This window comes from Peromyscus maniculatus, chromosome 4, assembly GCF_049852395.1.
Source record: "Peromyscus maniculatus bairdii isolate BWxNUB_F1_BW_parent chromosome 4, HU_Pman_BW_mat_3.1, whole genome shotgun sequence".
Taxonomy (NCBI): domain Eukaryota; kingdom Metazoa; phylum Chordata; class Mammalia; order Rodentia; family Cricetidae; genus Peromyscus; species Peromyscus maniculatus.
In genome coordinates this window covers 64,363,596-64,385,993 of record NC_134855.1, presented here as the reverse complement: position 1 = coordinate 64,385,993, position 22,398 = coordinate 64,363,596, and the positions used below count along the sequence as shown (strand labels likewise).

General features: G+C 35.0%; 3 protein-coding genes across 3 annotated transcripts; all 3 read right to left on the bottom strand.

Annotated features, from left to right (window-relative positions):
* Positions 1–740: 740 nt before the first annotated feature.
* Positions 741–1,694, bottom strand: LOC102910392 (olfactory receptor 10AG1-like). Its single transcript, XM_006989734.3, has one exon. It carries the CDS (start codon positions 1,683–1,685, stop codon positions 741–743), a length of 945 nt encoding a protein of 314 aa, XP_006989796.2. The 5' UTR covers positions 1,686–1,694.
* An 8,043-nt stretch (positions 1,695–9,737) lies between these two features.
* LOC143272707 (olfactory receptor 10AG1-like) lies at positions 9,738–10,682 on the bottom strand. The gene has a single exon (XM_076568669.1). The coding sequence runs from the start codon at positions 10,680–10,682 to the stop codon at positions 9,738–9,740; it is 945 nt and encodes a 314-aa protein (XP_076424784.1).
* A 6,064-nt stretch (positions 10,683–16,746) lies between these two features.
* LOC102909741 (olfactory receptor 10AG1-like) lies at positions 16,747–17,732 on the bottom strand. Its single transcript, XM_076568668.1, has one exon. The coding sequence runs from the start codon at positions 17,730–17,732 to the stop codon at positions 16,788–16,790; it is 945 nt and encodes a 314-aa protein (XP_076424783.1). The 3' UTR covers positions 16,747–16,787.
* Between the last annotated feature and the right edge of the window lie 4,666 nt (positions 17,733–22,398).

Here is a 22,398-nt window from a genome sequence, read left to right as displayed (position 1 = left end):
ATTACTACATTGTTTTATTTTTTTATGTACTAGATTTCATGATTCTGTAGTGTGAGCTTTGTTGAAAACCACGTCTGTTTAAATGTTGGAAAGTTGGATAAAACTGGTACAAGTTGAATATACTCAATATATCATCAAAACACTTGTGCACTGACTAAAAGCACTTGGGAACAAAAAACCCAACTTTTATTATAGTTATTACTAAACTTTACACATATTAATAATATATTGAAATATTTCTTTCATTTTCATTTAAGATGTGACATATCAAAATTCTAAGACATAGCATATTAATATTAACTATTTCATTAACTCATTTAGCAATTTATTCACCATGCATTGATATTGAAGTACTACTGGTAATTCTGTTGAATGATGAAAGAAAAAGTACTAGTAAATATCAGGATAATGATTTATTAAATTAGGTAAATAATCTATCTGTTAATTTATAACACATTAAAAACTATGAATTATGTTCAAAATTTTATCAGAGAATATGTAATCCACATTGTATGTTATTCATATTAAAATACCTTGTTTTTTTATATTTCATTGAATGAGGACAGAAAATATGTACAGGATATTTCAAAACAGAATATGTATCAACCTATTATTTAAAATAACAAAGGCATTTCGGAACAATTAAGTCATTAGTATTTTGAAGGAATGAAGAAAAATTGACATATTTCTTCAGTAATTGAGTAAGAAACAAATCAATCATTTGTTCCAGAGCTCTAGTATTATTTTATAAGTAACAGTTTTCGCAGTGCAGCAATCACATCCTTGTTCTTAAGGCTGTATATCAGGGGGTTGAACATGGGGGTCACAATCGTGTAGAATAGCGAGAGCAGTTTGTCGGTTCCTGGAGAATGTGTGGACTTTGGCCTCAAGTAGGTAACAGTAGCTGATCCAAAAAACAAAAATACCACAAGCAAATGGGAAGAACATGTGGAGAAGGCTTTTGCCCGTCCTGTGGCTGTTGGCAACTTCAGGATGGTGGCAATGATTTTGGTATAAGAAGCAAGGATCAACATAAAAGGAAAAGCAACAAACAGTATAGCCACTAAGTAGACAGACAGCTCATTAACAGAAGTGTCCCCACAGGCCAGTTTGAGAATGGGAGGTAAGTCACAAAAGAAGTGGTTGATTTGATTAGAATTGCAAAAATGTAGAGAGAATATCTGACACGTTTGTCCTATCTGAACTGGGATGCCACCAAGCCAGGAGCCTGCTGCCAGCTGAGTACATTTTGTTGGGTTCATGACCAAGGGATAGTGCAGAGGGTTGCAGATAGCCACATAGCGGTCATAGGACATCACAGCCAGAAGGAAGCATTCAGTGGCTCCCAGCATAAGGAAGAAACACATTTGTGTGGCACAGCTCAGCACAGAAATGCTTCTCTCTTGAGTAGCAATGTTGAACAGAATCCTTGGGAGAGTTACTGATACATAACAGATTTCCAGGGAAGAAAAGTTTGCCAAGAAAAAGTACATGGGCTTCTGTAATGCTGGATCAATTTTAGTTATCACAATTATGAAGCTATTTCCAATCAAAATAATCAGGTACATTATGGAGAACATTCCAAACAGAAACCCTTGGAGGTTGGGAAGGTCAGAAAATCCCAGGAGGAGAAAATGTGTTACAGTAGAAGCATTATCCTCTTCTCCGATTTCTGTGTATTTCATCTGTAGAAATGATTCAAGCAAAAATGCGAAATATTTCCTTGTCCTTGGATTCTTTTTATCCATTCTAAAGTGGTAGTAACACACTTTCAAATTTTCCAGTGCCCATGAAGAAAAACTATGATTTATATATGCTCCAAAAGTTTAAAGAAGATCTCTTTTTGCTTAAAAGCATATAAAAATTTTTTTCCAACACACTGTGTTGTATTATTTTCTTGGTTTTTGGTGGTAAGCCTTGACATCTTAATTTTCTTCTCTTAAGCTAAAAATGCAACCTCTGTTTATATTTCTTTGAACAATTAATATGTTCCTCAGATTACATATTTCTACTTAAGTTGCTGTTCTATGGCCATTAATTCAAGATTAGTGTTAATATATGACTAAATATTCTTAAAGACAATCAAGTACTTTTCAGGTAGAATACTTTAATATGTAGAAGTGATTTCAATTTCATTTAATAGTTCTGCTCATGGATAATTTTAATATGAAATTAGTTAATTGCAGAAAGCCTTATAAGGTGAGATGTCATTCATTACTATTCTGGGTTTTCAGTTCAGGGTAAACTTTTTGAAATTGGAAGTCAAGAATTTTAATCTCATTTTCATGTTCACATAACATTCCTATAGAAATTCAAGATGGAGTAAACACTGGCAAATCATCTTTTTCTAGAGGGAGTTTGGGCATTAGGAGTAGTCTCTTCAGCATCTATGGTCCAGAAGTAGGTTTGCTAAGTAGACTCTACATTCTTTTATTGTGTCTATACTTCTACTGCAGGAAAGGAGCATTACAACAGCTCATCCTGAACATTTCCTAGATATTTCTATCCTCACAATGATGCTGATCTTGCTGTACATCTCTGTTCTACTCAGTCTACTTCACTGCATACATTTTTGTAGGAACAGATGTGATCACATTGGCATGCTCATTTTCATATTTATTATTCTCTATCTCTAAAAATGCAATTATTAAATTTCATTTTATTTTTCAAAATCTATATGTTGTTTGAAAATGAATAAACTTTAACTTTTTTTCTAAAAAGCTATCAATACACTTGCCACATTATTTGAAATTAATATATTACTGTGCCCAATATTTCCCTTGTCTTCTCATTTCCCTTTCTACCCTCTACCCCCATTAATGTTTTTGTCTTCATTTGATAGCAGTTATAATTTTCTACATAATTCCTTTGGATCTGCAATAACTGAGTACAAGTATAGGAATTATAGTTTTATACTCTTACAAAAATCATTCATTATGTCATTCTCTTGATATTTATTGACCAATTGACACATTTAGATTTACCTAAAGACATTGGACAAACTGGCAGCAAAAAGTAGGTTGACCTCAAATTATGATTTAAGAGAGGTTCATGGCTGATATTCAAGAGTTCACATTCAAAATATTGATGCTAAATGGAAATGAATAAAGATACTTGGCAACCATGCACTACAGAAGCATTTTATGATGATCAAATGTTAAAAGAATTTCTTTTCCATTTTCACTTCTCCATATTGAATATTAAAATACTACAAAACAAACACTACTTAATAAAATAAAACTATAAAAACTTTCAGCAAAATATAGACTTTTCAATGATAATTTAGTATTATATTGTGAATGTGCTTTAAATGAATATATACAATGAATAGGAACTGCCAGATAAAACCTAACATTACTAAACTATGATTCTAAGGACAAACAACAAGAGGTTATTTTTCAAAAGAAATTATTTAATTAATTAATTAAATCTAAGAGTCATTATAGAGACACAACTGAAACAGAAATGAAAAAACTTCATTTCAATTATTTCATGGTAGATTCATAAGCATTATGCACCCTGTATTTGGTTGCATAAATACTTCTCTCAAAAATTGTTACCAAATCAAATTGAAAATGTACTAATGTAAAAGCCCTGATGTAATCAATTTGTAAATAAATGTCTAATTGTATTTCCAAAATACTATAAAGCATTATTAAGTGTTTTACTTCTTCCATAGCTGCAGGAAATCTTATTAATTTTTGTTGTTTTCTGGTTTGGGGAGGGCATATCTCAAATTTTTATTTGTAAACTATCTACAGTTTTATTCATTTTCTGGGAATTAGTGATTTAAATCTACATGTAAAGGTGTTGGAGCTATAGTAGCCTATCCATATTATACTTATCTAGTTTTTCTGTGATGCTGCAGATGCCGCCCTGGGCTCACACATGCTAGGCAAGCATTTTGTTACCATATTATTTCCTGAGCACCAGTGCCTGAAAGACTTGGCCTCTAAAATCTTTGCAGTTGTTGTTATTATTTCAACTGTTGAAAACTTTAAAAAACAAAATTAATACTCTGAGAAATAAAACCCCTAGCATTTTTGGAAATATGGGCACTTTTGCTTTATTCAATTACTTCATGCATATTTTCTGTCATCTTTGACAGAATAATTGCTTCTCCTACAGTTACTCTGATCTTAACTACCACATTTAACAAAAAAGAGTATACCAGGCTTCTACTTCTCTGACCACATTTATGAAAAAAAGACATAAAAGTTGGAAAGGCATGTATAGTGACATGAATTCAGAAAGGTTTTTCTTTTGGCAAATTGCCTAAAGACACATTTAAATATAATAATTCTGTAATATTTTCATATTCACTTACAGAATTTAATCATTAACTACAAGGTAAACCTTTGACTATAGTAAGGGGCAAATATGTTTTAATGATCCTCATTCTTGATCATCTTAAATGTAGATTTATTTTATGAGCTATGAGCTCCAACTAATTCATGTAAAGCAAATGTATATATGAATAACTGAAATGAAAGCTTTATAGAATATAAATAATACCTTTAAACATAAAATAAGCTAAAATATTAATAGAAATTAGCACATAAGATGGTGTCCATATTGATATTTTTGCTCTTTAATATATTGGCTTTTTATACAGAAGCATATTTTACATTTTATTCTTCTTAGATCTATGTGGTAAAATGGCAGAAAAGTTAAAAATATTGAAATTATATTTAAAATGAAAAACATTAGATACAAAATTGTTTTCAACTACTTTGCTCAAATCACTTTAATAGTAGTATTTAAAAAAGGGAGACAAATTCTATGTATATTTGATATGAGTCAAATGCAGTTTGAGCTTATATTTGTAATTTTAAGTTATATATAAATCTTACCTTTATTGGTTGGTAAAAGAAAATAAGTAAACCTGGATTTTAAGGCTTAAATACTTCCATTATGTTTAAAATGCATAACATATTCAAGCATTTATTGTACTGTCAAACACACAGTGCTGTTTAAGCAGGAAATGATCTCTACTCTGGGGATAAGTTCCTTCCCCATGATACATTCTAATTGTAGAAAATTATTTGCCCTTCCACTCAAAGTTAAGCATAAGAATATATGAATGAAAAGAGAAAAATAAAATGAAACTAATGAAAACTATTCCTTTTGGACATTCTGTTTTGTTTTTCAGTTTTGTGATTATTTAAAAAAATGAATATTGAGAGAATCAGCAATTGCCCATGATATCTCTGTGTGTGTGTGTGTGTGTGTGTGTGTGTGTGTGTGTGTGTGTGTGTGTGTTCATGCGTGTTTGTGATTTACACTTGTCCCTGTATAGCATCATATTTGGGCCACTGTATCAGTGATATCAAGGAAGAGTAAGAAGATGATTGATGCTGACATAGACACAATGCATATTGATGATCTTATATTTATTCATACTTACATTGTTATGCATGTAAAATACATATATGGTGTTTTGTGAAAAATGAATGCTTTTATATAATATTCATTGTAAAATTACTTGCCAATATTCTTAGTATTTATTTTCTTAGTTCTCCTCTCATACTCACATTTGAATAACATTTATTTTGTTTAATAGTATCATTTGCCATACAGAAAAATTTATGCATAAACAAACATGCACTGTACTTAACATACACATTCATCCGTAATGAAACTACAAACACCCCGATGAGACCTATAAGTCATTATGCATGCAGCTACATAGAATAAACTGCTTAGTTATATTCTTATTAAGAATCTCATCACTACAAAAACAAACAAACAAGGAATATAATACAAAATACCTTGGGGTAACACTAACTAAACATCTGAAAGACCTATACAGCAAGAACTGGAAGTTTTTGAAGACAGAAATTGAAGAAGGTATTAAAAATGGAAAGATCTTCCATGCACATGGAGAGGTAGAACCAATATCATACAAATGGCAATCTTACCAAAAGCAATCTACAGATTCAATGCAATCCCTATCAAAATCCCAACACAATTCTTCACAGAACTCAAAAGAACAATACACAGCTTACACAGCTTCATATGGAAAAACAAAAAACCCAAGTTAGCTAAAGCAATCTTACAATAGAGCAACTTCTGGAGGCATCAACATTCCTGACCTCAAGTTCTACTATAGAGCTATAGTAATATAAACAGCTTGGTATTGGTATAAAATCAGACATGTGGACCAATGGAATAGAATTAACAACCCTGACATTAATCTGCACACCTATGAACACCTGATTTTTGACAAAGAAGCCAAAATAGTACAATGGAAAAAAGAAGCATCTTCAAGAAATAATGTTGGCTTAACTGGATGTCAAAATGTAGATGATTGCAAATAGATCCATATCTATCACCATGTACAAAACTCAAGTCCAAGTGGATCAAAGACCTCAACATAAATTCAGTTACACTGAACCTGATAGAAGAGAAAGTAGCCTAGAATGGATTGACATGGGAGACCACTTCATAAATATAACATCAGTAGCATAGACACTGAAAGCAATAATTAATAAATGGGACATCCTGAAACCAAAAAACTTCTGTAATGCAAAGGACACAGTAAATAAGACAAAAGGATAGCCTACAGAATGGAAAAAATCTTCACTAACCCCACATCTGACAGAGGGCTGATCTCCAAACTATATAAAGAAATTAAGAAACAAGACATCATAATACCAAACAAACCAGTTAAAAATGGATTACAGATCTAAACAGAGAATTCTCAACATAAAAATCTCAAATGCCCAAAAGACATTTAAGGAATTCATAACATACTTAGTCATCAGGAAAATGCAAATCAAAATGACTCTGAGATACCATCTGACACCTGTCAGAATGGCTAAGAGCAACAACATTGATGACAGCTAATGTTGGAGAGGATGTGGAGCAAGGGGAACACTCCCCCACTATTAGTGGGAATGTAAACGTGTATAGCTACTTTAGAAATTAGTATGGCAACTTCTCAGATAATTGAGAATCAATCTACCTCAAGATCCAAAGATACCACTTTGGGGCATATACCCAAGGAATGCTCAATCATACCACAAGGACACTTGCTCAACTATGTTTGTAACAGCATTATTCATAATAGCCAGAACCTGGAAACAACCTAGATGCCTCTCAACTAAAGAATAAATAAAGAAAATGTGGTACATATACACAGTGGAGTATTACTCAGCTCTAAAAAACAATGACATCATGAAATTTGCAGGCAAATGGATGGAACTAGAAAATATCATTGTGAGTGAGGTAACCCAGATTCAGAAAAACAAATATGATATATACTCACTGATAAGCGGACACTAGATGTAAAACAAAGGAAAATCAGACTACAACCCATAGCTCCAGAGAAGCTAGGAAACAAGAAGGACCCTAAGAAGAACACATGTATCACCTTGGGTAGGGGAAATAGATGAGATATCCATGATTAAACTGGGTATGGGTGGATGCTATTGAGGGAAGGAGATGGGGGATGAGAACACAAGGGAACAAGATGATTGACCTGGGGGAGGGTAGGAATGGGAGAGCAATGAAAGAGCTATATCGATAGAGTAAGACATTATTGGGTAAAGGATGCTAGGGAAATTCACAGAAATACGCAAGCACGACTCCAGATTAGACTACTAGCAATAGTGGGGAGGGTGCCTGAACGGCCTACCTCAGTAGTCAGATTTGTGAATATCCTAACTATCGTCATAGAACCTTCATTCAGTAACTGATCGAAGCAGATGCAGAGATCCACACCCAAGCACCAGGCCAAGCTCAAGAGTCCAGTCAAAGAGAAGGAAAAGAGATTTGATGAGGAAGGGGGGAGGGATCACGATGGGGGAATCCACATAGACAACTCAACCAACCTCATAGGAACTTAAGAACTTTAGAACAACAACTGTCAAACTTGCATGGGACCTGACTTGGTCCTCTGCATACCGGAGACAGTTTTTTAGTTTGTTTTGTTTGAGTGGCCCCTGGCAGTGTGATCAAGAATATTACTGACGCATGAGCTGAATTTTTGGAGCCCATTACCTATGGTGGGACCACTTGCCCAGCCTTGATGCAGGGGGAAGGGGCTTGGTCTTTCCTCAGCTGAATGTACTAGGCTTTGCTGACTCCTCATGAGAGGCTTTATCCTTTTGCCGGAGGGGATGAGGGGGTGAGTCAGGGGTGAGGAGGGTAGGGGCTGGGGGAGGAGGGATGAGATGTAGATCTGTGATTGGTATACAAAATGAGTTTTTAAAAGATTATATTAACGAAAAAAAAAACTAGCAAGTAAATCTTGGGCTCTTATATTGAAAATTAGCTCTTCAGAGAGTTACTTTTAAGCCAAATTAGGTACGTGAGTAAGTGCATGATTTTGTGCATATCTTTCAACAAATGTCCATTGTCTACTGGAAGCATTTGCTTTCTGTTGATGGGATACAGACTGTGATCCAAAACAACTTGTGAGAGGAAAAGACTTTATTTCATTGTCAGCTCATCTAATAGCCCACCAAGGAAGAAAGTTAGGGTAGGGATTTAAGCTGGAATTTGGAGCCAGGAAGTCCTGCTAATAGATATACTTCCTAAGATTTGTTCATGTACTTAGTAACGCCCATGTCCATCTGAGCAACAGAGGGCTAGAGCATCTTAACTCAATAAGAAATTAAGAAAATGCCCCACAGATATACACAGGGTCCCTCCTAATGGAGGGAATTCCTCAATCAAGTTTCTACTTGTGACATGACTGAAACTAGTTTGTGGCAAGCTGACAAAAATTAAGCAACAAATCTATAATCTTTAAAAATTGCCCACCTTAACCTAATACTGTAGTGTAAAAGAGAATTACATAATTTGTGATAATATAACATCATCTCTACTAGAAGATCAAGTCATTCCCAGTGTGCATTCTCTCTGATGCTTGTGATTTGAGATTAGAACTAGGAGATATTCCTGTAGCCATTGCTTTTACATCATGGACTCTAAACCACTAGGCTAGTAAGCATGATGAATTTCTTCCTTTTATAAAGCACTATACTTTTGAAAGTTAAAACTGGTTATTAACTTTATTTGGTAGTGGATACAGAGCTGTTCTTCAACTTAAACAAATAAACTTTTATTTGGAAATAAATACCTTTGTAAAAGTAAAACGAATGGTACACACTTAAATGAGAATTGTTCTGAAAATGTTATAATATATAAAACCATATTTTCCAATTTGTCGTGCTAGATTACAGTTAATTCTTTGAATTATAACTACCACACTGTCATTATGTTTTTATACATATATACAGGGTCACAATAGTAATATCACATCTACAAGATTCAGTGAACAGACACAGCAGGTTTTGGGCCAACATACAACTAGTAGCACTTTAAAGACTATAGAGATGCTTTTACATTAGTAGAAAATTATTAACAGAAATTGAAACAAGACAAAAATACAGCATCATGTAATACCACCATCTCATCCACATAGGTGTCCATACATAGAAAGTGAATCAGGGAGGAGGCAATGTCACCGAAGGACTGGTTGGGTAGGAATTAGAAAAGGACCAACAAAACATCTGCAAATCAGTCTCATCTAAGCAGGATTCTACTGACCTCACAGCACACTACTAGCTAGATACACAGGCTAGACACTAGTCCCTAGAGATTATCAAAGAGGGCAATAGAAGAGCATGTAGCAGTAGGAAGGGAGTAGCACATTATGACACCCAAGGTAAGAGTGTCCCTGTAACACAGGTAAAGTACTTTAGACATTAGTGTAGACACCCATTCTGTTATCTTCTAAGTAAGAATTTTCTCAGTGCAGCTATCACGTCTTTGTTCCTAAGGCTGTATATCAGGGGGTTGAACATGGGGGTCACAATCGTGTAGAATAGAGAAAGCAGTTTGTCGGTTCCTGGAGTATGTGTGGACTTTGGCCTCAAGTAGGTAACAGTAGCTGATCCAAAAAACAAAAATACCACAAGCAAATGGGAAGAACACGTGGAGAAGGCTTTTGCCCGTCCTGTGGCTGTTGGCAACTTCAGAATGGTGGCAATGATTCTGGTATAAGAGGCAAGGATCAACATAAAAGGGACTGCAGCAAAGAGGATAGCCACTAAGTAGACGGACAGCTCATTAACAGAAGTGTCCCCACAGGCCAGCTTGAGAATGGGAGGTAAGTCACAGAAGAAGTGGTTGATTTGGTTAGAATTGCAAAAGTGCAGAGAGAATATCTGACATGTTTGTGCTATCTGAACTGGGATGCCACCAAGCCAGGAGCCTGCTGCCAGCTGAGTGCACTTTATTGGGTTCATAACCAAGGGATAGTGCAGAGGGTTGCAGATAGCCACATAGCGGTCATAGGACATCACAGCCAGAAGGAAGCATTCAGTGGCTCCCAGCATAAGGAAGAAGCAGTTTTGTGTGGCACAGGCAACCTTGGATATACTTCTATTCTGAGTACCAATATTGAACAGAATTCTAGGAAGAGTGACTGATACATAACAGATTTCCAGAGAAGAAAAATTTGACAGGAAAAAATACATCGGCTTCTGTAGTGCTGGATCAAGCCTGGTTATCACAATTATGAAACTATTTCCAACTAGGATAATTAAGTAAACTATGAAGAATATTCCAAACAGAAACCCCTGGAGGTTGGGCAGATCTGAGAATCCCAGAAGGATGAATTGTGTGACTGTGGAGATATTGTCTGCTGACCTCATCTTTGTGTCATCCATGCTTGGAGGTGTTTCATTCAGAAGTGCAAGTCATGTTACTACATTTGATTTTCCGATGCAACATATAAGCTACAGATACCACACTCCAAACTTTGTGATTTGCTAAAAGAATAAAAAAGATAAACCCATACATCTTAACATGTTCTCTTAAATGTTGGGAAGATGTATTTCTTGCCAATCAGGATATCTAGAAAAAAAACTTCAGTATTTTTCGTTTGCTTATTTGTACTATTATCATTTTTGTTGTCTTTCATTATTATGCACACCAGTTTAAAATTTCTTCTCAATATTCAAAATGTAAAATTTGAGTTAATATTGTTAAACAATGATCCATTCATTTTTTTTTATTTAATTCAATCCACTCCTCCTGTTTCTGTTCATAATAGTGCAGGTTTCCCATGGGTATGATTCTTTCTTACAATTGAATTTTTTTTCTGCTCAATATTTTGTTTTATGATTGTTAGCTTGAAATTAATAAATTAATAAGTAATACAAGAGTAAAATTCAAAAAGTCCTAAAAAGGTACATTGATAATATATTTAAGTATTTCAATCTTATTCCTCTGTTAGGGTTGTTAGTTTGATACATAGGCTATTTTAGTACAATTAGTCATTAACTGTCCCCCAAATATTATATGTAATTTAAAATAATTAAAGTGGTGTTTCTTTTCAGTATTCAGACTGTTAAAACCAATGTCATAATTTTTATATATATATGAAAGTTTCTGTACTTAACCTAGGAACTTAGGCTGAAATAAAGAATGTTAATGTCTTTCTATCTCAGGATGCTCAAGGATCAGAAGCTGTTCCACACTTTTGTATCTGCACACAAGTTCAGGGATTGTACCTAAGTGGTGCATCTCCATATTCTGAACAAACCTCTCTTGCAGCAAAACTGCATCCATTGGGGCTCACGTCATACAGCTCTAAGCCTTTCACATTTACTCTGATTGTATTTATACAGCTACCTCACACGTTCCATTCTTCCACTGCATGCCTTTCTGGAGGTTTAAGCTTGAGAATGCTGACGTGTTCTCATGCATTTTCCTAGGCTATATTTACCACATAACTACAGTGTTCATTTAAATGTCTCTTTTACCACATATTACTTGGTTTCAATACTTTATTATAAAACTTCTCAATATTTAGAAAATTGTGAAAGTATTTCATAAATAACAACTCAACATATCCCTTTATCAAAAAGTCATCACATACTCTACAGATTCTCCCCTTCTGTTCCTTGTTTCTATCCTTCTACCTATTCATGCAACCATTTAACTCTCTTTGGCAGTAGAAACATTTTTTCTTATTGTATGTGGTCACAGGTTAGTATGTGGGATTTACAATGATTGTCAATTCTGTCAGAAAAACGTGACTGTCTTATTCTTCTCAAAGCATCAGCACATTTTCATGGTCAGTAACAGTCACGTAAGGATGAATCAGCAGTCATTGCAAAGAGGGGTTTGGCTTTCAGTTGTGTTTTGAGAGTGTTGTTTGGCTGGTGTTCAAAATTTCAGTCCCCCAAAATATATGAAAATTTGGAAGGTGTATGGGTTTGTGCATAACTTGGACTTGGACTTCCTAAAGATGTTTGACAAGAATAGGGTTGTTAAACCAAAAAAATTCTTTTTCTGTCAGCACTATTATATCATACTTAATGATAGTGTTATTGTAGTGGTAGAACATGATGCTCATTTTAAAATTCAATATTCTCTAGATAAAATTTTAATATAAAATGCGAACTTACTATAACTGAAACTTAAAATGTACAAAGGTGGCCGAGCTAAACTGTCACTTCTAGATCATAAAATTAGTCCATGAAGTTATTTTCTTCTTCGTTACACTACATGATGCATTTAAACATTTAAGACAGTCTAGTATTATATACATAGGCACTGAAAATTTTTTTTATTTTATTTTATGTGCATTGATGTAAAGGTGTCAGAAGTTACGGACAGGTATGAGATGCCATGTGTGTGCTGGGATTTGAACCCAAGTCCCCTGGAAGGGCAGCTAGTGCTCTTACCCACATAGCTATCTCTCCAGTTCTGAACTCTAGTTCTCTTATTTGTAAAATAGTTTAAAACATGTGTAACAGAAAAAGATTACTCTAAAATTACTAAAATAAAAAATCAATTACTATTTGATTCATAATAGTACATAAGACAATGTCTTTAGTGACTTTAACAAAATTTTCCACTACATTATCTTTCATACTGAAAAATATTTCATATTTTGCTTTCAACTGACCTAGTAATATCATCGTAAAGCTAATGCAAAGAAGCACAGCGAAACATAAATTTGATATGTATCCAAAGTAGAATATATGAACAATGATCCTTACCTTTGTAAAATGGCATAAGACAATTAATGATAAATAAGTTTGTATTCTAAGCTTATAGATGATTTTATTTAAAAAGAGGTTACCCACCTACTAACACACTTTTCACACTGTGCTTTTTAAGTAGGATACTGTCTCTGCTCTGGGAATAAATTCCTTCCCCAAGTCACTTTCTAATTGGATGAAATATATTTCCCTGTGAATCAAGAAACTCCACAAATGAAACCAAAACAAAACAACACCAAAGATACACTTGAGTAAACTAATCTTTTTTGCAGTCTAAATTTTTTTCTATTTTGTGATTACAAAAGGCCAGGAACAATGGTGCATGACTGCAACCCCAGCAATTCAATAGCTGAGGCTTGAGGATTGCGAGTTCGAAGCCATCTAAGGCTTCATAGTAAGATTTTGTTTCTTATACTTTTGGTTGTGAGCCTAGACTTTAACGGCTGAGCTATTCCTCCAGCCCAATTTTATAATTAATTTAATTATATGAGCAAGAGATATTGAGACCATGATTAGAAAAGCACAGGGACAAATAGCCAAACTAGTGGAAATACATGAACTATGAACCAAGAGCTGAGGAGCCCCCATGGAACTGGATCAGGCCCTTGGATAATGAGACAGTTGATTAGCTTGAACTGTTTGGGAGGCCCCCAGGCAGTGGGACTGTGACCTGTCCTTAGTTCCTGAGCTGGCTTTTTGGAACCTAGGGCCTATGCTGGGACACTTTGCTCAGCCTAGGTGAAGGAAGGAGGGGACTGGACCTGCCTCAACTGAATCTACCAGGTTGAGCTGAATCCCCAGGGGAGTTCTCCTTGCCTTGGATGAGTCGGGAATGCTGGGCTGGGGGGAGGGCAGGTGGGTGAGAGGAGGGAGGACAAGAGAATCCATGGCTGATATGTAAAATTAAATTATAAAATTTTAAAAAAAGCAAAAAAAAAAGATTTTGTTTCTAAGTAAATAAGTGAATGAATTAATAAGTTGAAACAGTGTTTTCACTTCTCAAAAAAGAAATAAAAAACAATGAAAACATCAGAAATTGGAAGCTATTTTATTTAATTTTATTAGTTTATTTGAAGGCTGAGTCTTGTTTGTAGTATGGATGGACTGAGATCCCTATGTAGATTCATCAGACCTCAGAATTATGATAACCAGTCTGCTTCTGCCTCCCAGTCCTGAGAGTGGTGCTAAGCACCAATGCCCCTCACTGTACACACATTTTACATATTATATTAAGACATACTAACAAAATTCCAGATTCAGAAAAACAAATATGATATATACTTACTCATAAGCGGACACTAGATGTAAAACAAAGGATAATCAGACTACAACCCACAGCTCCAGAGAAGCTAGGAAACAAGAAGGACCCTAAGAAGAACACATGTATCACCTTGGGTAGGGGAAATAGATGAGATACCCATGATTAAACTGGCGATGGGTGGATGCTATCGAGGGAAGGAGATGAGGGATGAGAACACAAGGGAACGAGATGATTGACCTGGGGAAGGGTAGGAATGGGAGAGCAATGAAAGAACTAAATTGATAGAGTAAGACATTATTGGGTAAAGGATGCTAGGGAAATTCACATAAATATGCAAGCACGACCCAAGATTAGACTACTAGCAATAGTGGAGAGGGTGCCTGAACTGGCCTACCTCAGTAATCAGATTGGTGAATATCCTAACTATCATCATAGAACCTTCATTCAGTAACTGATCGAAGCAGATGCAAAGATCCACATCCAAGCGACATGACAAGCTCATGAGTCCAGTCAAAGAGAAAGAAAAGAGATTTGATGAGGAAGAGGGGAGGGATCACGATGGGGGAATCTACATAGACAACTCAACCAACCTCATAGGAACTTATGAACTTCAGAGCAACAATTGTCAAACCTGCATGGGACCTGACTAGGCCCTCTGCATACAGGAGACAGTTTTTTAGTTTGTTTTGTTTGGGTGGCCCCTGACAGTGTGATCAGGAATATCACTGATGCGTGAGCTGGATTTTTGGAGCCCATTACCTATGGTGGGACCACTTACCCAGCTTTGATGCAGGGGGAAAGGACTTGGTCTTTCCTCAGCTGAATGTACTAGGCTTTGCTGACTCCTCATGAGAGGCTTTATCCTTTTGCAGGAGGGGATGAGGGGGTGAGTCAGGGGTGAGGAGGCTGGGAGCTGGGGGAGGAGGGATGAGATGTAGATCTGTGGTTGGTATGCAAAATGAATTTTAAAAAATTATATTAATGAAAAAAAAACCAAGCAAGTAAGCCTTGGGCTCTTATCTTGAAAATTAGCTCTTCAGAGAGTTACTTTTAAGCCAAATTAGGTACGTGAGTAAGTGCATGATTTTGTGCATATCTTTCAACAAATGTTCATTGTCTACTGTAAGCATTTGCTTTCTGTTGATGGGATACAGACTGTGATCCAAAACAACTTGTGAGAGAAAAAGACTTTATTTCATTGTCAGCTCATCTAATAGTCCACCAAGGAAGAAAGTTAGGGTAGGGATTTAAGCTAGAATTTGGAGCCAGGAAGTCCTGCTAATAGATGTACTTCCTATGTTTTGTTCATGTACTTTGAAATGCCCATGTCCATCTGGGTAACAGAGGGCTGGAGCATCTTAAATCAATAAGAAATTAAGAAAATGCCCCACAGATATACACAGGGTCCCTCCTAATGGAGGGAATTCCTCAATCAAGTTTCTACTTGTGACATGACTGAAACTAGTTTGTGGCAAGCTGACAAAAACTAAGCAACAAATCTATAATCTTTAAAAATTGCCCACCTTAACCTAACACTGTAGTGTAAAAGAGAATTACATAATTTGTGATAATATAACATCATCTCTGCCAGAAGATCAAGTCATTCCCAGTGTGCATTCTCTCTGATGCTTGTGATTTGAGATTAGAACTAGGAGATATTCCTGTAGCCATTGCTTTTACATCATGGACTCTAAACCACTAGGCTAGTAAGCATGATGAATTTCTTCCTTTTATAAAGCACTGTACTTTTGAAAGTTAAAACTGGTTATTAACTTTATTTGGTAGTGGATACAGAGCTGTTCTTCAACTTAAACAAATAAACTTTTATTTGGAAATAAATACCTTTGTAAAAGTAAAGCGAATGGTACACACTTAAATGAGAATTGTTCTGAAAATGTTATAATATATAAAACCATATTTTCCAATTTGTCGTGCTAGATTACAGTTAATTCTTTGAATTATAACTACCTCACTGTCATTATGTTTTTATACATATATACAGGATCACAATAGTAATATCACATCTACAAGATTCAGTGAACAGACACAGCAGGTTTTGGGCGAACATACAACTAGTAACACTTTAAAGACTATAGAGATGCTTTTACATTAGTAGAAAATTATTAACAGAAATTGAAACAAGACAAAAATACAGCATCATGTAATACCACCATCTCATCCACAGAGGTGTCCATACACAGCAAGTGAACCAGGGAGGCGACAATGACACCAAAGAAGGACTGGTTGGGTAGGAATTAGAAAAGGACCAACAAAACATCTGCAAATCAGCCTCATCTAAGCAGAATTCTACTGACCTAACAGCACACTACTAGCTAGATGCACAGGCTAGACACTAGTTCCTAGAGATTATCAAAGAGGGCTATACAAGAGCATGTAGCAGTAGGAAGGGAGTAGCATATTATGACACCCAAGATAAGAGTGTCCCTGTAACACAGGTAGTTAAAGTACTTTAGACATTAGTGTAGACACCCATTCTGTTATCTTCTAAGTAAGAATTTCCTCAGTGCAGCAATCACATCCTTGTTCCTAAGGCTGTATATCAGGGGGTTGAACATAGGGGTCACAATCGTGTAGAATAGAGAGAGCAGTTTGTCGGTTCCTGGAGAATGTGTGGACTTTGGCCTCAAGTAGGTAACAGTAGCTGATCCAAAAAACAAAAATACCACAAGCAAATGGGAAGAACACGTGGAGAAGGCTTTTGCCCGTCCTGTGGCTGTTGGCAACTTCAGAATGGTGGCAATGATTCTGGTATAAGAGGCAAGGATCAACATAAAAGGGACTGCAGCAAAGAGGATAATCACTAAGTAGACAGACAGCTCATTAACAAAAGTGTCCCCACAGGCCAGCTTGAGAATGGGAGGTAAGTCACAGAAGAAGTGGTTGATTTGGTTAGAATTGCAAAAGTGTAGAGAGAATATCTGACATGTTTGTGCTATCTGAACTGGGATGCCACCAAGCCAGGAGCCTGCTGCCAGCTGAGTGCACTTTATTGGGTTCATAACCAAGGGATAGTGCAGAGGGTTGCAGATAGCCACATAGCGGTCATAGGACATCACAGCCAGAAGGAAGCATTCAGTGGCTCCCAGCATAAGGAAGAAGCAGTTTTGTGTGGCACAGGCAACCTTGGATATACTTCTATTCTGAGTACCAATATTGAACAGAATTCTAGGAAGAGTGACTGATACATAACAGATTTCCAGAGAAGAAAAATTTGACAGGAAAAAATACATCGGCTTCTGTAGTGCTGGATCAAGCCTGGTTATCATAATTATGAAACTATTTCCAACTAGGATAATTAAGTAAACTATGAAGAACATTCCAAACAGAAACCCCTGGAGGTTGGGCAGATCTGAGAATCCCAGAAGGATGAATTGTGTGACTGTGGAGACATTGTCCGCTAACCTCATCTTTGTGTCGTCCATGCTTGGAAGTGTTTCATTCAGAAGTGCAAGTCATGTTACTACATTTGATTTTCCGATGCAACATATAAGCTCTAGATACCACACTCCAAACTTTGTAATTTGCTAAAAGAATAAAAAAGATAAACCCATACATCTTAGCATGTTCTCTTAAATGTTGGGAAAATGTATTTCTTGCCAATCAGGATATCTAGAAAAAAATTTTCAGTGTTTTTTGTTTATTATTTGTACTATTATCATTTTTGTTGTCTTTCATTATTATGCACACCAGTTTAATATTTCTTCTCAATATTCAAAATGCAAAATTTGAGTTAATATTGTTAAACAATGATCCATTCTTTTTATTTATTTATTTTTTATTTAATTCAATCCACTCCTCCTATTTCTGTTCATAATAGTGTAGGTTTCCCTTGGGTATGATTCTTTCTTACAATTGAAGTTTTTTTTCTGCTCAATATTTTGTTTTATGATTGTTAGCTTGAAATTAATAAATTTATAAGTAATACAAGAGTAAAATTCAAAAAGTCCTAAAAAGTTACATTGATAATATATTTAAGTATTTCAATCTTATTCCTCTTTTTGGGTTGTTAGTTTGATACATAGACTATTTTAGTACAATTAATCATTAATTGTCTTCCAAATATTATATGTTATTTAAAATAATTAAAAGTGCTTTTTCTTTTCAGTATTCAGACTGTGAAAACCAATGTCATAGTTTATATAGATAAAATTTCATATATATATATATATATATATGAACTTAACCTAGGAACTTAGGGTGAAATAAAGAATGTTAATGTCTTTCTATCTCAGGATACTCAAGGATCAGAAGCTGTTCCACACTTTTGTATCTGCACACAAGTTCAGGGATTGTACCTAAGTGGTGCATCTCCATATTCTGAATAAACATCTCTTGTAGCAAAACTGCATCCATTGGGGCTCACGTCATACAGCTCTAGGCCTTTCACATTTACTCTGATTGTATTTATACAGCTACCTCACACGTTCCATTCTTCCACTGCATGCCTTTCTGGAGGTTTAAGCTTGAGAATGCTGACGTGTTCTCATGCATTTTCCTAGGCTATATTTACCATAGAACTACAGTGTCCATTTAAACGTCTCTTTTACCATATATTTCTTGGTTTCAATACTTTACTACAAAACTCCTCAATATTTAGAAAATTGTGAAAGTATTTCATAAACAACAACTCAACATATCCCTTTATCAAAAAAATCATCACATACTCTACAGATTCTCCCCTTCTGTTCCTTGTTTCTATCCTTCTACCTATTCATGCAACCATTTAACTCTCTTTGGCAGTAGATACATTTTTTCTTATTGTATGTGGTCACAGGTTAGTATGTGGGATTTACAATGATTGTCAATTCTGTCAGAAAAACGTGACTGTCTTATTCTTCTCAAAGCATCAGCACATTTTCATGGTCAGTAACAGTCACTTAAGGATGAATCAGCTAAGTCATTGCAAAGAGGGGTTTGGCTTTCAGTTGTGTTTTGAGAGTGTTGTTTGGCTGGTGTTCAAAATTTCAGTTCCCCAAAATATATGAAAATTTGGAAGGTGTATGGGTTTGTGCATAACTTGGACTTGGACTTCCTAAAGATGTTTGACAAGGATAGGAATGTTAAGCCAAAAAAATTCTTTTTCCGTCAGCACTATTATATCATACTTAATGATAGTGTTATTGTAGTGGTAGAACTTGATGCTCCTTTTAAAATTCAGAATTCTCTAGATAAAATTTTAATATAAAATGTGAACTTACTATAACTGAAACTGAAAATGTACAAAGGTGGCAGAGCTAAACTGTCACTTCTAGATCATAAAATTAGTCCACGAAGTTATTTTCTTCTTCATTACACTACACGATGCATTTAAACACGTTTCCTCAACCTTTTAACACAGTCTAGTACTATATACATAGGCATTGACAAAACCCTACAGACAGATGATTTTCTAGAAGACCAAGATGTAGTGTGTGACCTACATCTGCTTGATAGATATTGCCATGAAAACCTGCCATTGTCACAATATAAGAAATGCATAAGTATAAAGTGCGTCTGTGCTTTGGTTTTACTGTGTTTGATTTTGGGAAGTGGGGGTGGGTGTGATATGCAGGTTCTTTATATATTGTAATATGCTCGGAAGCATTTCAAACCATTTCAATGAAAATGTATGTTTCTAAATAGAGATATGCTTATAAAAATACTATAAAAAATTTTAAATATGGTATGTAATAATGGTATAAATAAATAACTTTTAAAATGGAAAAAGATATCTATTTCATTCGTGTTTGTTGAATTTCCCATTTTAAACTACAAGTTAAGCAAGAGATTGGAGATTCGTGCATCTATCCAAAGACACTTACTGTTATCTTTGCTGTTTATTTTGACATTTACCAGCTGAATACCTGGGCTGGTGCATGCTAGGCAATGGTCTGTCACTGTGCTACACCATCTTTTCCTGCACTTCCTTCCACTAAGGATGCTGAAATCATGTAGCAAAGCTCCTATTTTTCTGTTGAAAAACTTTTAATTACTTAAATTTAACTAAGAAATAAAGCTTAAGGAGGGCTATGTGGAAATTATGCAATATTCATATATGAAATAATTAAGAAATAAAATTGTAAAATTATTAAGCATTGCATGAAAATATACTCATTTTTGCTTTGACTAAAGATATTTAAGCTTATTTAAATCACATACCCCATGAAATAGTGAATTTCTTGGTTCAATATTGTAATATCAAATAATATAATATCCCATAATAATAAGTATAATGCATACAAAGCATCCTGAGGTAGTATATGAAATAACATCAAAGGTAGAGAATAAAAGTAAATTTGAACACATGAATTCAGAAATGTCTTTATAGCAAAAATATCAAAACAGAAAAGGAAAATATGCCAATGTGACCCCAGTAATTTTAGATTCTTTCATAATAGATGTTAATTTTGAACAACCATAAGCCCTCTTGATATTGAAATGTAGGCCACAAATGTTTGATGTTTATTAAACATTCTGATCATTTATTTATATAGTTTTTATAAGATATGAATTTTAGTTCATTTGTTTGTTAAATAATGTCTTTAATTTTATTTTATGTGCATTGATGTAAAGGTGTCAGAAGTTACGGACAGGTATGAGATGCCATGTGTGTGCTGGGATTTGAACCCAAGTCCCCTGGAAGGGCAGCTAGTGCTCTTACCCACATAGCTATCTCTCCAGTTCTGAACTCTAGTTCTCTTATTTGTAAAATAGTTTAAAACATGTGTAACAGAAAAAGATTACTCTAAAATTACTAAAATAAAAAATCAATTACTATTTGATTCATGATAGTACATAAGACAATGTCTTTAGTGATTTTAACAATATTTTCTACTACATTATCTTTCATATTGAAAAATATTTCATATTTTTCTTTCAACTCACCTAGTAATATCATCCTAAAGCTAATGCAATGAAGCATGGGGAAATATAAATTTGATATGTATCCAAAGTAGAATATATGAAAAATGATTCTTACCTTTGTAAATTGGCATAAGACAAGTAATGATAAATAAGTTTTTATTCTAAGCTTATGGAAGAATTTATTTTAAAAGAGGTTAATCACCTACTAACACACTTTTCACACTGTGCTTTTTAAGTAGGATACTGTCTCTGCTCTGGGAATAAATTCTGTCCCCAAGTCACTTTCTAATTGGATGAAATATATTTCCCTGTGAATCAAGAAACTCCACAAACCAAAACAACACCAAAGATACACTTGAGTAAACTATTCTTTTTGCAGTCTAAATTTTTTTCTATTTTGTGATTACAAAAGGCCAGGAACAATGGTGCATGACTGCAACCCCAGCAATTCAAAAGCTGAGGCAGGAGGATTGCGAGTTCGAAGCCATCTAAGGCTTCATAGTAAGATTTTGTTTCTTATACTTTTGGTTGTGAGCCTAGACTTTAACGGCTGAGCTATTCCTCCAGCCCAATTTTATAATTAATTTAATTATATGAGCAAGAGATATTGAGACCATGATTAGAAAAGCACAGGGACAAATAGCCAAACTAGTGGAAATACATGAACTATGAACCAAGAGCTGAGGAGCCCCCATGGAACTGGATCAGGCCCTTGGATAATGAGACAGTTGATTAGCTTGAACTGTTTGGGAGGCCCCCAGGCAGTGGGACTGTGACCTGTCCTTAGTTCCTGAGCTGGCTTTTTGGAACCTAGGGCCTATGCTGGGACACTTTGCTCAGCCTAGGTGAAGGAAGGAGGGGACTGGACCTGCCTCAACTGAATCTACCAGGTTGAGCTGAATCCCCAGGGGAGTTCTCCTTGCCTTGGATGAGTCGGGAATGCTGGGCTGGGGGGAGGGCAGGTGGGTGGGAGGAGGGAGGACAAGAGAATCCATGGCTGATATGTAAAATTAAATTATAAAATTTTAAAAAAAGCAAAAAAAAAAGATTTTGTTTCTAAGTAAATAAGTGAATGAATTAATAAGTTGAAATAGTGTTTTCACTTCTCAAAAAAGAAATAAAAAACAATGAAAACATCAGAAATTGGAAGCTATTTTATTTAATTTTATTAATTTATTTGAAGGCTGAGTCTTGTTTGTAGTATGGATGGACTGAGATCCCTATGTAGATTCATCAGACCTCAGA

What these genes read in the sequence shown, in the direction of transcription:
- LOC102910392 (XM_006989734.3), bottom strand. Translation starts at nt 1,685, where the DNA reads ATGAAATACACAGAAATCGGAGAAGAGGATAATGCTTCTACTGTAACA.
- LOC102909741 (XM_076568668.1), bottom strand. Translation starts at nt 17,732, where the DNA reads ATGGACGACACAAAGATGAGGTTAGCGGACAATGTCTCCACAGTCACA.
- LOC143272707 (XM_076568669.1), bottom strand. Translation starts at nt 10,682, where the DNA reads ATGGATGACACAAAGATGAGGTCAGCAGACAATATCTCCACAGTCACA.